This window comes from Brassica rapa, chromosome A06 (assembly GCF_000309985.2).
Source record: "Brassica rapa cultivar Chiifu-401-42 chromosome A06, CAAS_Brap_v3.01, whole genome shotgun sequence".
Taxonomy (NCBI): domain Eukaryota; kingdom Viridiplantae; phylum Streptophyta; class Magnoliopsida; order Brassicales; family Brassicaceae; genus Brassica; species Brassica rapa.
Window position 1 is genome coordinate 21,457,114 of NC_024800.2, and position 12,808 is coordinate 21,469,921.

The 12,808-nt window shown below is 33.9% G+C and overlaps 2 protein-coding genes across 2 annotated transcripts; both read left to right on the forward strand.

Moving 5' to 3' along the window:
- The first annotated feature begins 1,315 nt into the window (after positions 1 to 1,315).
- On the forward strand, positions 1,316 to 5,765 carry LOC103874245 (O-glucosyltransferase rumi homolog). Its single transcript, XM_009152658.3, has 6 exons — positions 1,316 to 3,225; positions 3,705 to 4,288; positions 4,419 to 4,611; positions 4,723 to 4,787; positions 4,914 to 5,124; positions 5,220 to 5,765. Exons 1-6 carry the CDS (start codon positions 3,040 to 3,042, stop codon positions 5,583 to 5,585), a joined length of 1,605 nt encoding a protein of 534 aa, XP_009150906.1. The 5' UTR covers positions 1,316 to 3,039; the 3' UTR covers positions 5,586 to 5,765.
- Positions 5,766 to 10,169: 4,404 nt separating this feature from the next.
- Positions 10,170 to 12,581, forward strand: LOC103874246 (tubulin beta-8 chain). Its single transcript, XM_009152659.3, has 3 exons — positions 10,170 to 10,654; positions 10,783 to 11,052; positions 11,634 to 12,581. Exons 1-3 carry the CDS (start codon positions 10,261 to 10,263, stop codon positions 12,317 to 12,319), a joined length of 1,350 nt encoding a protein of 449 aa, XP_009150907.1. The 5' UTR covers positions 10,170 to 10,260; the 3' UTR covers positions 12,320 to 12,581.
- Positions 12,582 to 12,808: the final 227 nt, after the last annotated feature.

A 12,808-nucleotide genomic window follows, 5' to 3' on the forward strand; every position in this document is an offset into this window, starting at 1 on the left:
ATTTATTTACTGAAAAATAAATTTGCTGATTTGTCATGATCTCCATTATTTATATTTAGTCATATTTTATACATAATTATTAATTTTAATAAATAATAATTTATTATTTGAGAAGTAAATTTGATGATTTGTCATGCTCCCCATAATTTTAGCCATATTTTATACACAATTATTAATCTTAATAGATAATTTTATTGATTTAGCTGATAATTTATCATTATCTTGAAAATAATTAAAACACTAAAAATAATATAATATTTAAATTTATATAATATTTAAATTTATATAATATTTAATTTATTTATATAACAATATTTTACATTTATTTTATATTTTTTCGCTCTCACGTTAAAAATTAAAGCGGTCAAATTAGTCTTTATTACCCTTATTAAATAATTAGGTTAGTTTGTTAATATATAATTACTCATAAATTAAAAAAATCATTAATCTGATAACCATCATTATCTAAAGATATTCTATATTATGTTATCCAAAACTATTGTTCATCATAATATTTTAAAAATAAATATAAAACCATGTAGATAGTTTTATGTATGTATGAATTCTTTCAAGTTTACTTTACATAACAAAAGCTATTTTATTAAAATAATTTTTTTATCATATATTAAAATTTTAATATTTAATTAATTATGAAATATTTTAAAAGTATGCAAATAATTTATTCTAATGTTTTTTGAATTTATAATATATCTATTTACAGAGAGAGAAAAAAAATATTTTTTGTAAAATTATTAAGCCCTCAAATGCGGATAAAACTCCTAGAATATATATTTATAATATTATTTATGAAGTGATTTAACTTATTTGTCATGATTTCCATGATTTTAGTTAATTTTTCTTACTTGTCATGTTTTCCATGATTTTAGTCAATTTTACTTATTTGTCATGTTTTTATTAGGTTTTATCTTAGTCATTGATTTATTAATTATTTTTAGCTGAATCAGTAATTTATTAATTAAAAAATATCCGTAATGAATTTTATATATAATTAAAACGAATTTTGATTTAATAATATTTAAATCTATATGTTATATTTAAATTCTTATTTTCTTATTTGTTATATTTTATTAGGTTTTAAGCTTTTATATAGGTCATTAATTTATTATTAGTTATTATTTATATAATAAAATTGTGAAAATATATTTTAAAATTAAGAGAATTCTTATATATATTGTGTTGCTATCTGAAAATAATATTTTTTATTATAAAGTAAAAAACTAAGATATAAAACAGTTTATAATTAAATATTAACAAAAATATTTATATAAAGATATTTTCTAAACTATTTCTAATATATGAGTGTTTTAAAACTTTTAACACAATAATAAGTACATAGTTTGATGAACGTTTTTTTGACATATATAAATAATTTGAAGTTTGATTTAACTATTTAAAATCATTAATAATAACTTAATTTGTGACTAAGTTCAAAACAATTTTTTTTGCTTTTATTTTAAACCAATTTAAGTTTAATCCGTGAAACACTATAGCTTCAGTTGGTGACCACTAGAAGAATGAAAAAAATGAACAAAATAAAAAATAAAATTTTGGAATTGAAAAAATAAAAAAATATGAATTTTTGTTCAATTTGTTCCTTATCAAAATTGCATAGGAAAATTTTTTTCTTGTAAATTCATTCCTCCCTGGGAAATTTAAAAGAAAAAAATGAGATCTACCTTTCAATAATTTGACTAAAATTTCAACATAACTGGTATAAATTTTGAGGAACAAAGAATTTACCATAATATTTTTCCTTCAACATGTTCACCAATTAGAGTTTTATAATGCGGATTTTTGGATTAATAAGACATGCCCGCATGTGCGGGCAAAACACCTAGTATATATATATTTCATCATAAATTTAATAAAATAGTACTTATAGTTTTTTTATAAAAAAAAAATATTAATTTTAGATGTCGATAATTTGTTTGCCAAAGAACCTATAAAATTATTTTGCTAGCCCTGCAACAAATTGTGTATTTAGAACAGAAACATATAAACCAAAGATAAGAGAGTTCAAAATCCATAGCAGCATACGCATACGTAATATTTCAAGTCTAACGAAACATGGCTTTTGATCATTTGATCAAGAAAAAAAAAAAGAAAAAACGAAACATGGCTAGTTAATGACCCATAATAAGATGTTAAAATTAGGTTAAAGCTGAAGAATCAACGACATGAAGTGAAAGAACATGTGCTCTATACCAATCTCCCGATTGAAAAATCTCGCTTAGATTTAAACGAAAACTTTCGATCAGGGCCCCAAAAACGTTTTTCTTAGGCAAGGTTTGTCAACTCGTGTTGTTGCGCAATAGAAAAAACATGTGGTTTTGTCGTGGCTTGCGACATTAAATTTTGAATCCTTGCCCTGAGGAAGGGATAATTATACTATTAAGGTTTTTGTGACTTCCAAACCTTATGACTAACGAAGCGGACAGTTTTAGAAATGTCTATTGCTACGTTGATTGCATACAAATATCAGTCACAAAAATACTAAAATCTAAATAACAAACTGATTTCTTTTCCGCTGTAACTATAATGTTCATTAGTCAAACGAATGTTGAAGGAGTTTCTCAGATTCACTTCTCAATCTCAGAAGTTATTTTTGGCCAAAAGGTCGAGAAAGGTTTAATGTAAGTATTGTTATTACACAAAATATATTTTAGAATAAAAATTAGGGTAGTTAATGAAGAGTAAAATGTATGTAAATCAACTATTTATTCAATAATATATTTTGTTTACTTCGTAAATATATTTTTGTCCCAAACCTATAAGGTTTTATGACTCCCAAACCTATAAGATTTGTTATGACTTTATTAAATAAAACCCTCAATGTGTTGCATTATTAAAGCTTGATGGTTCACATTACTTTCCTCACAAGATTCTCTCTCTTTCTTCTTCTTCTTCTCTCTCTTTTTGTCCTCTTTCCCAAACTCTTTCGAATCTTCTCTTCGATTCTCTCCATCTTCTTCTTTTTGGTTTCTCCGTCGGTGAAGAGTATAACAACAGCAGCCACCGATGAGAAGCTCACCGTCCAAGAACGAGCCAGGAGGTGGGCATTCTCGCAATTTCACGAACTGGTCTCCCTTTGTCAAGTCCTCCGGTTTTGGAATATCTCCCAACAGATCCTACGCCCTCCTCTCCTTACTCACCCTACTCATCGTCGGCGCGTTTATCTCCACGCGCATCCTACTAGACCCCACCGTAAGTTTCAAAACCACACTCCCAACTTTTCTTGCTGAATTTAGTAGAATTATGGAAAGAATATATCTCGCGCATCATGTACTTATGTCCTACTAGGCTACTAGCTCTTAATTTATTGCATTATTTCCTTGTATAAAGATCCAGCTCCTCTCTGTGTATAAACAAAGCATATAACATAAATAGAAGTTATCGAAATTTACATAAAAACTCAATATAATATCTCAGACTATAGTTATGTGATAATGGATCGATCTTTAATTAACTTTGTTAATACTTTGAATTTTGTTCCGTCACGTGAGGATTTTCAATTGTGTTAGAAAGAGTCTTGGTGGTGGTGATGTCGGCTCTCTGACAAATCCCGCAGAAACTGACACGTGCATATTTTGGGACCTACCTATGACTTTTTCGAGTTAACTAGTTGTAACCCACTTACGAGTTACGACTAACACATGTCATCACCGTTTTTTCAAACTTAATAGGTTCTGCTAGAGAAAGAGGCCGTCACGACAAAGACTAGATCACATACGATATTCCCAAAATACCCTCCTCCGACTCCAGTAACTACACAAAGCCCTAAACCCGAGTTCACACTACACTGCTCCGCCAACGACACCAATGCAACGTGTCCAAGAAACAACTACCCGGCCACGGAGAGCTTCGGAGAAGATGCTCCGACCGCCACGTGTCCGGATTACTTCCGATGGATCCACGAGGATCTCCGTCCCTGGGCGAAGACAGGGATCACGAGGGAGGCACTGGAGCGGGCCAGGAAGACTGCGAATTTCCGGTTAGCGATCGTCGGCGGGAGAGTCTACGTGGAGAAGTTTCAGGATGCGTTTCAGACGAGAGATGTGTTCACCATCTGGGGATTCTTGCAGCTTCTAAGGAAGTACCCTGGGAAGATTCCTGATCTCGAGCTCATGTTTGACTGCGTTGACTGGCCGGTCGTTAGAGCTTTGGATTTCGCCGGAGTCGACGCGCCGTCGCCTCCGCCGCTGTTTCGGTACTGCGGAAACGAGGAGACGCTCGATATAGTGTTTCCTGATTGGTCCTTCTGGGGGTGGTAATGAGAACTTTCTTTTATTGTTTTAGTGCAACCCGTGATTTACCAAGTTCTCTCAATTACACCATAGTAGTTTCGAATAGATCAGAGAAACCCACTAAAGTTTTTTTGACATGGTTGATTTTTGTAGGTCGGAAGTGAATATAAAGCCATGGGAGAGTTTGTTGAAGGAACTAAGAGAAGGGAACCAGAGGAGCACTTGGATAAACAGAGAGCCTTATGCTTATTGGAAAGGGAATCCATCTGTGGCCGAGACAAGACAAGATCTTATGAAGTGTAATGTCTCCGAGGAACACGAATGGAACGCTCGTGTATACGCTCAGGTAGTAATGATATGGCCTTTTTGAGAAAATACCAAAAAACTCTGATTCTGCTGGTTACAACTGCAATCTTGATTTATGTGTGTGTTTTTTGTTTTGTTTTGATCTTGGTAGGATTGGATCCGAGAATCAAAGGAAGGCTACAAGCAATCAGACTTGGCGAGTCAATGCCATCACAGGTAGAGTATATTTTGTAGAATTTAAATATATATTCAAAGATTTTGGGATTTTAAATCATCCCTAAACATGAAAGTTGACATAAGGAATTAGTAACGGTATGGGTCTAATGCAATGTTTATCTGTAGATATAAGATATACATAGAAGGGTCTGCATGGTCCGTTAGCGAGAAGTACATTTTAGCATGTGACTCGGTGACTCTGCTGGTGAGACCCCATTACTATGATTTCTTCACTCGAGGCCTGCTTCCGGCTCACCATTATTGGCCCGTTAGGGAGCACGACAAGTGCCGCTCCATCAAGTTTGCTGTTCATTGGGGCAACTCTCACATTCAAAAGGTACAATTATTAACCTATAGAACAGTTGTTTGAACTGATAATATAGAGTCTAGATTCTCAAGTCATATCTACCGGTTATATTTTCTTATAACCAGGCGCAGGATATTGGAAAGACGGCGAGCGAGTTCATCCAACAAGAACTCAAGATGGACTACGTGTATGATTACATGTACCACCTTTTAACTGGATACGCGAAACTCCTTCAGTTTAAACCAGAGATCCCCCAGAATGCCATGGAGATATGTTCGGAAACAATGGCGTGTCCAAGGAGCGGGAACGAGCGTAAGTTTATGACGGAGTCACTAGTGAAGCACCCTGCAGAGACCGGTCCGTGTACCATGCCGCCTCCGTACGACCCGGCGTCGTTTTACGCGGTTGAGAAGAGGAAACAAAGTACAACTAAGAGAATACTACAGTGGGAGATGAAGTACTGGAACAAGCAGAATCAAACCGGCTCTTGAATTTTTTTTAGCTTCGTTTCTTTTTTTTGTTGTATAGAGAAATAACATATATATAATCCGGTTTATTGTTGTTATAGGTTGCCACGTTACATGTTTCGAGTTTAGGCTATTTCATACGGAATCAGAACGAAAAAAACTTCACACAGTTATCTAAATTTATGAAGATGTTATTATTTATTAGCTGGAAACGTTTTATATGTTCTATATAAACTCAGGTAAATTAAGTCGGATTCGTCTGTTTGTTGGATTATTGCGACAAAGAATATCCATTATCTAGGCTCGATTTCGTGATTAGTATTCTTCGTTTCTTTCCTTATAATAATAGTCTATAACTCTATACGCTAAATGACAAAAGTTATCTTGAAGTTATGTTAGAGTGCGCAACTCGCCGGCCTAGGAAGTTACTTTGAAATTAGTTTAAATTTGGTAAACCAGGACTATCAGCAGAAGAAAAATACTAATAAGCGCAGAGTTATCAGATTGTGTTGGTTATGAAATTGATGGTGTAACTTGATGGCTACTACTTACAAGACACAAGTTGCTCTAACTTTGAGAACGATACATTGCTTCTGATTGAGGCCATAATCATTTAAAAAGCTGTCTTTGCTGTCTCTCTAATTTTCACGTCATGTATGTAGGACCCGAGTACACCTTTTGGACTTGTCTAATTGATTATAGAGTGATTTGCACGTTACTATTCAGATTAGACAGTCTGCATCGCACTACAATACTGTATTGATTATAATATATAGAAAGATTAAGCAATCGAATGTATTCACACAAAACTAAATGATAACTTTTATATAAAATGGTAATTACACACTGAACAACAAAACTATCAGTTTTTTTTCCTTTCAAAACTATCAGTTTCATTCGACTCTATCGGAAATTTACGTGCACATGTGCATCTTTAGTTATTTGTTTTCATCTCTTTCTTAATCATTGTTTTGCCATTTACTAATACACACTTCTCGTTCGAATATTTACTCATTTCATTTCTCTAACTACGTTTTACCATTTTTGTGCATGATGCATTACGTGTTACCGTCTAAGAATTCATAACCGTACCAAACCGAAAAGTACTAGCCTCATTGCTAATCAGACCCTGTCGATTTTTAGTTTCGGGATTAGCATCCTATTATATAAAAGGGACTAAATCTCTACTTTCTAAGCCTTGCCACATGGGCAAAATATTGTAAACCAACCAAGATGCCATGTCATCCGGACTTGAGTTTGAGTTAAAAAAAATAAGCTATTTTCGGAGCCCATTCGACCCATTTCGAAACCCATTCCCGAGCCACTCTCTCATAAGCATAATCCCCTGTTTTAAACATCCTGAATTTTTTAAAACACTCATATCTTAGAAATAGTTTAGAAAATATCTTTATATAAATGTTTTTTTCTTGAATAATATTTAACTATAATTTTTTGTATCTTCTTAACTTTTATAATAAAAATATTGTTTTCAAATAGCAACAAAATATATATAAAAATTATCTTATTTTTAAATTTTTGATAATTTTATTATATTATTTTAGAATCAATTATTTAATATTAATATAACATATAAATTTTATATGATTAAAATAAAATTCGTTTTTAATTATATATAAAATTCATTAAGGGTATTGTTTTAATTAACACATTACCGAATCAGTTAGAAATTAATAATAAATCAATAACCTATCTAAAAGTCTAAAACCTAATAAAATATGAAAAATAAGAAAAACTAACTAAATTTTAATATAAAATAGAAATTTAATATTACTAAAATAAAATTTATTTTTTAATATATACATAATATTAATTAAGGGTATTTTTTAAATTAATAAATTAGTGACTTAGCTAAAAATAAATAATAAATCAATGATTTAGCTAAAATCTAATAAAAACATGACAAATAAGCAAATTTACTAAAATTATGGATAATATGAAATATGATTGATTCTTTAATACAAAATTAAAATAAGAGTTTTGTTAAATCAAACATAAGTTTGTCGTATCGGTGTTACAAAAAAAAACAATAATTAATAGTGTCGTAGGAATTATGTATTTTCCATTAGCGAATAAAATTGAAGGAGATTGTTGGAGGATATCTCAACGTATAGACGAGATTATGGAGATTGATATGGGAGTTGAAGTAACGGACACAACTGTTCCTCCGCAAAGAAACGCTCTTGCTAGTCATCCTGGATAAAATGAAAGAGACATATATGAACTTGGCTTTGTGTTAATGGATGGTGACTTTCCAATGCTGTTTGGAGCAAGGGCCAATATACACGCACCAAATCACCACTGCAAGCGGAAGCTGATGGTTTGCTATGGGCAATGCAAGTGATACTGAAGTTTGGACACAAAGAGATGATCTTTTAATCAACTGTGAACAACTGGTTATACTCATTCAAAAGGAGGAAGATTGGTCTGCTTTGGACTCGGAGCTAGACGAAATACAGGCTGTATCTAAATAATTTTCTGAACTTTCTGTTGCTTATATTCTTAGATCTTTAAAATTCTGTACGAATAGCCTAGCAAAAGGTGTCCGATCACGCGCATCTCGATCAGCTTTTGTCAACCCTTTTGCACCAAGTTGGCTAGCCCCACAAGTTAGCATGAGGGTGCCAAAAAAGAGAATAAAGTTGAAAGTGAAACTAAATATTCCAATGAACAAATTTATCAAAAGTTCATATTTATGTGGATGTCTATATGGGACAAACAATTTTTTTTAGACAATTATAGAATGTAGTCACGAAAAATCAATCTTAAAATATATAATTAAAAAAAAACCATTTAAGCAAATCATCAAAATTTTCAATATTACAGCAAATAAGAATATAAAGACCAACTATATTCTCTTCATGTATAATGTGTTGTGGTAAGATTCAAAAAAATTAACTTACTTTACAGTAACGAAAAATTAGATTTTTAATTCCAAATTTACAGTAAAAACATAACATTTTATAAAACTAAACAATTGACATAATAGTATAAAAATATATAAAAAAAAATTAAAATACTATCCGCGCGTAGCGCGGACAAGGACCTAGTAATTGCTAACAGTAATCCCAATCACGTGCTTTAACGTTGGTATCATGTGTCTATCACGGTTCGCTTCATGTGCAAGAATATAAAAAAGTGAGAAAAATAAAGAAATTATTCAGATCTCGCAGCCTTTCAGTCTCCGCACCTGAGCCAGTCTGGATCCATCTGTACAACCCCCTCCATGTTTTTTATTCTTGGGTGCTATGGCCAGTGGAGTTAATGCAGAAAATGAAGAATCACAAATTATAACTTATCCTCTATTAATCTTAGTTAGAAAAATGAATATGCTAATAACATTTGTAATTTTTTTTATCATAGATCAAATTTCAGTTCCAATAAAATTTGTAAAATAAAACTGATTTTACCTCAATGAATTGTGTTTATGGATTTACCTGAAAAAATAGTGTTTCTCTATTTGCGACAGGTTCTTTTGCAAAAGAATTAACTTATTGTCCACATAATGACAGGAAAATATACAGAATTTCCTGCTATGAAAACAAAATATCCACAATTATTTGCTCAGTGGGTACCAATCTTTATTTGTAAATGCCAACTTGAAGATAGAGTGTTTAAATATTTATGTATGTCATGGGCCAACGAACCTAACAGCCGTTAGAGCATCTGCATTAGTGAACTCCATGGGGAGTTCACACAGTTTTCGAAAAAAAAAAAATATTAAAATAAACAAAAGCAATGAACCTCCTTCTTAGAAGTTCACTGCATTGAACCCGGATCATCACTGTAGCGCGGGCCCCACGACACGTGGCGGCCCGCGATTGGTCCGGTTATAATTTTTTTTTTTTTTTTTTTAAAAAACAAAAAGCAAACAGAAAAAAAATAATAATAAAAAAATGCTTTGTGAACCCCCTTCCAAGGGGTTCACTAAGAGCATCTCCAATGTACACCTCTATAATTTACTCTAAAATAGAGATCTCTATTATAGAGGTGAAAATGCTCCAATGTATGCCTCTATAATAGAGTTCCTCTATTTTAGAGGAAAATATAGAGGAAAGTTACTTTTTGCCTCTATATTTAGAGGTGAAAATAACATATCTCTATATTTTCCCCTATAAATAGAGAAACTCTATTATAGAGGCATACATTGGAGCATTTTCACCTCTATAATAGAGTTTCTCTATTTTAGGGGAAAATATAGAGATAGAAATAAGGGTGGGTTGGAGAGGGTCTAATGCTGATGCTCTTACTTACCTCCGTCATTCGTGGCGCCAATAAAGTCGAATACCAACGTTACCGGTTTGAATCCATCGTGGACTGTGTGCGACTTTGGTTTAGCATCGGTTTCGGTTAGGTTAAGTTAGTTCAAATTATTTTTTAACACATAATCAGAAAAAGTAAATTAACCACACAAAATTGAAGTAAATAAATCATCAAGGTAAGGGATTATAATTGAAAAAAATGAAAAAGCAAAGTGGTGTGCAAGTTAAATCGTCGGTTTGGTTCAGCTTGGTATGGTTTACATAAACCGATTCAGTTTGAACCGGCGAGTCTCCGTTAGCTCCGCACTATAAAAACCAACCGCTTCGTCTTCTTCATTTCCTCCCAAGTAGTAACCGTTCAAAATCTCTGTTCTCTCTCTCTATAGATTCTAGTTGAATACTTAAGCTAGTCATCGAAGATGCGAGAGATTCTTCACATTCAAGGTGGACAGTGCGGGAACCAGATCGGCGCTAAGTTCTGGGAAGTAGTGTGCGCCGAGCACGGCATCGACTCGACGGGAAGGTACCAAGGTGAAAGCGATTTGCAGCTCGAACGAGTCAATGTCTATTACAACGAAGCTAGTTGCGGGAGGTTCGTCCCACGCGCCGTCTTGATGGATCTTGAGCCGGGGACTATGGACAGTGTCAGATCGGGTCCGTACGGGCAGATCTTCCGTCCTGATAACTTCGTCTTCGGTCAGTCCGGCGCCGGTAACAACTGGGCCAAAGGACACTACACTGAAGGTGCTGAGCTCATAGATTCGGTTCTGGACGTCGTCCGCAAAGAGGCCGAGAACTGTGACTGCTTGCAAGGTTAGTTTCGGTTCTCTATTGAAATCTTTATTAAATCGTATATAATCTCAAAATCTCAGGGCCGGCCCTGACTTCGTTTTCGTTTGGTTAAGATTAGTGTGTGTGTTGATGTGAACGGTCTTTTTCAGGATTCCAAGTGTGTCACTCACTGGGAGGAGGAACTGGATCTGGGATGGGGACTTTGCTGATCTCGAAGATCAGGGAGGAGTATCCAGACAGGATGATGTTGACGTTCTCTGTGTTCCCGTCACCTAAAGTGTCTGACACTGTTGTTGAGCCTTATAATGCAACTCTCTCTGTCCATCAGCTTGTGGAGAATGCAGATGAGTGTATGGTTCTTGACAACGAAGCTCTCTATGACATTTGCTTCCGAACTCTTAAGCTCACCACTCCAAGCTGTAAGCATCTCTTCTTTGTATATCCAATTGCTTAACGTTCATTAACTAGAATAGAAACTAGTTTTTGATCTGTGTTTTTTAATTTTTCTTCAAAATTTTATTTATTGAAAATTAGAAAGTTTATACATATATTTTTAATAAAACATGTGATTTCAAAATATAGACAATTAAATTAAATTATATATATAATATATATATATAAATAAAACAATTCATTCATATGGTCCATCTCGTATTAATTTTACTTATATTTAAAGTTTTATAATTATAATATAAAATTATTTTTAACCTTATATTAGTCAAAATTTATTTTACTTTAATATAAATTAACTATATTAATATGTCACCACTCCTAACTATAAGACTCTCTTTTTGTATATATCCAGCTGCTTGATGTTGATATTAATAGAAATTGAATGGTTTGCATGATTGAACTATGCTTTTATCTGCTTAGAGTAGAAATTGCATTTAAAATATCTTTACATACTCGATGATTTGTAACATCTCACGCACTTGCATATTGTCCTGTTGCTAGCATCACTGTTCTAATGGGCTTGTTAATTTGTTTGTGTTTCGTTCAGTTGGAGACTTGAACCATCTGATCTCTGCCACCATGAGCGGCGTCACTTGCTGCCTCCGTTTCCCTGGTCAGCTAAACTCTGACCTCCGCAAGCTTGCTGTGAACTTGATCCCATTCCCTCGTCTCCACTTCTTCATGGTGGGATTCGCACCTCTCACATCTCGCGGATCGCAGCAGTACCGAGCCTTAACCGTCCCTGAGCTCACCCAACAGATGTGGGACGCGAAGAACATGATGTGCGCAGCTGACCCGCGCCACGGCAGGTACTTGACAGCGTCAGCCATGTTCAGAGGCAAAATGAGCACCAAAGAAGTCGACGAGCAGATGATCAACGTTCAGAACAAGAACTCGTCCTACTTCGTCGAGTGGATCCCCAACAATGTGAAATCAACCGTCTGTGACATTCCACCGACGGGTCTTAAAATGGCTTCCACTTTCATCGGGAACTCGACCTCGATCCAAGAGATGTTCAGGCGTGTGAGCGAGCAGTTCACTGCTATGTTCAGAAGGAAAGCTTTCTTGCATTGGTACACGGGTGAAGGAATGGACGAGATGGAGTTCACGGAGGCAGAGAGCAACATGAACGATTTGGTGTCAGAGTATCAACAGTACCAAGATGCAACGGCTGATGATGAAGAAGGGTATGAGTATGAAGAAGATGAAGAGGAAGTGCAGGAGGAGCAATGACGGTAAGAGAAGAAAAGACCTCGTGCAGCTCATTGTCGTGTGTGTGAGTTTTTTTTATTAGTGTCTTTTTTATCTCTCATGTTGATTGGCTTGGTTTTTCTTTTATGCGGGTTTGGTTTTCTTTTATTGACATTTGGATATGTGTGTTTAGAGCTTAGGAAAATATGTGTTTATATAAGTCTTTTCAAGTGACTGGATTTGAGATATTGTTTGTTATTTTTCCCCTAAAGGTTTTGTGGTAATATGATTTCTCTTCTCGTGATTCCCTCTGCGTGCAACACGGTGTTTTTATCACATTATTATCGCTTTTTCAACTTAAATGGGATACAAGATGCAACTCCTGTTAAGTAGAAGCCTTGTTAGTTGGTATGGTCTCTGGCAGTGGCTGATCTAGAAACAAATTTCATCTGGGGCAAAACTAAAAATATACTTACAAAATTAACTTTTCAACAGGGGAAATATAAAATATTAGTAAAAATTACATTAGCT

Excerpts from the sequence above, each read along its gene's own strand:
- LOC103874246 (XM_009152659.3), top strand. The coding sequence starts at position 10,261 with ATGCGAGAGATTCTTCACATTCAAGGTGGACAGTGCGGGAACCAGATC. Across the intron at positions 10,655-10,782 it reads GAACTGTGACTGCTTGCAAG|GATTCCAAGTGTGTCACTCA; the intron begins GTTAGTTTCGGT and ends GGTCTTTTTCAG. Across the intron at positions 11,053-11,633 it reads TAAGCTCACCACTCCAAGCT|TTGGAGACTTGAACCATCTG; the intron begins GTAAGCATCTCT and ends TGTTTCGTTCAG.
- LOC103874245 (XM_009152658.3), top strand. The coding sequence starts at position 3,040 with ATGAGAAGCTCACCGTCCAAGAACGAGCCAGGAGGTGGGCATTCTCGC. Across the intron at positions 3,226-3,704 it reads GCATCCTACTAGACCCCACC|GTTCTGCTAGAGAAAGAGGC; the intron begins GTAAGTTTCAAA and ends CAAACTTAATAG. Across the intron at positions 4,612-4,722 it reads ACGCTCGTGTATACGCTCAG|GATTGGATCCGAGAATCAAA; the intron begins GTAGTAATGATA and ends TGATCTTGGTAG.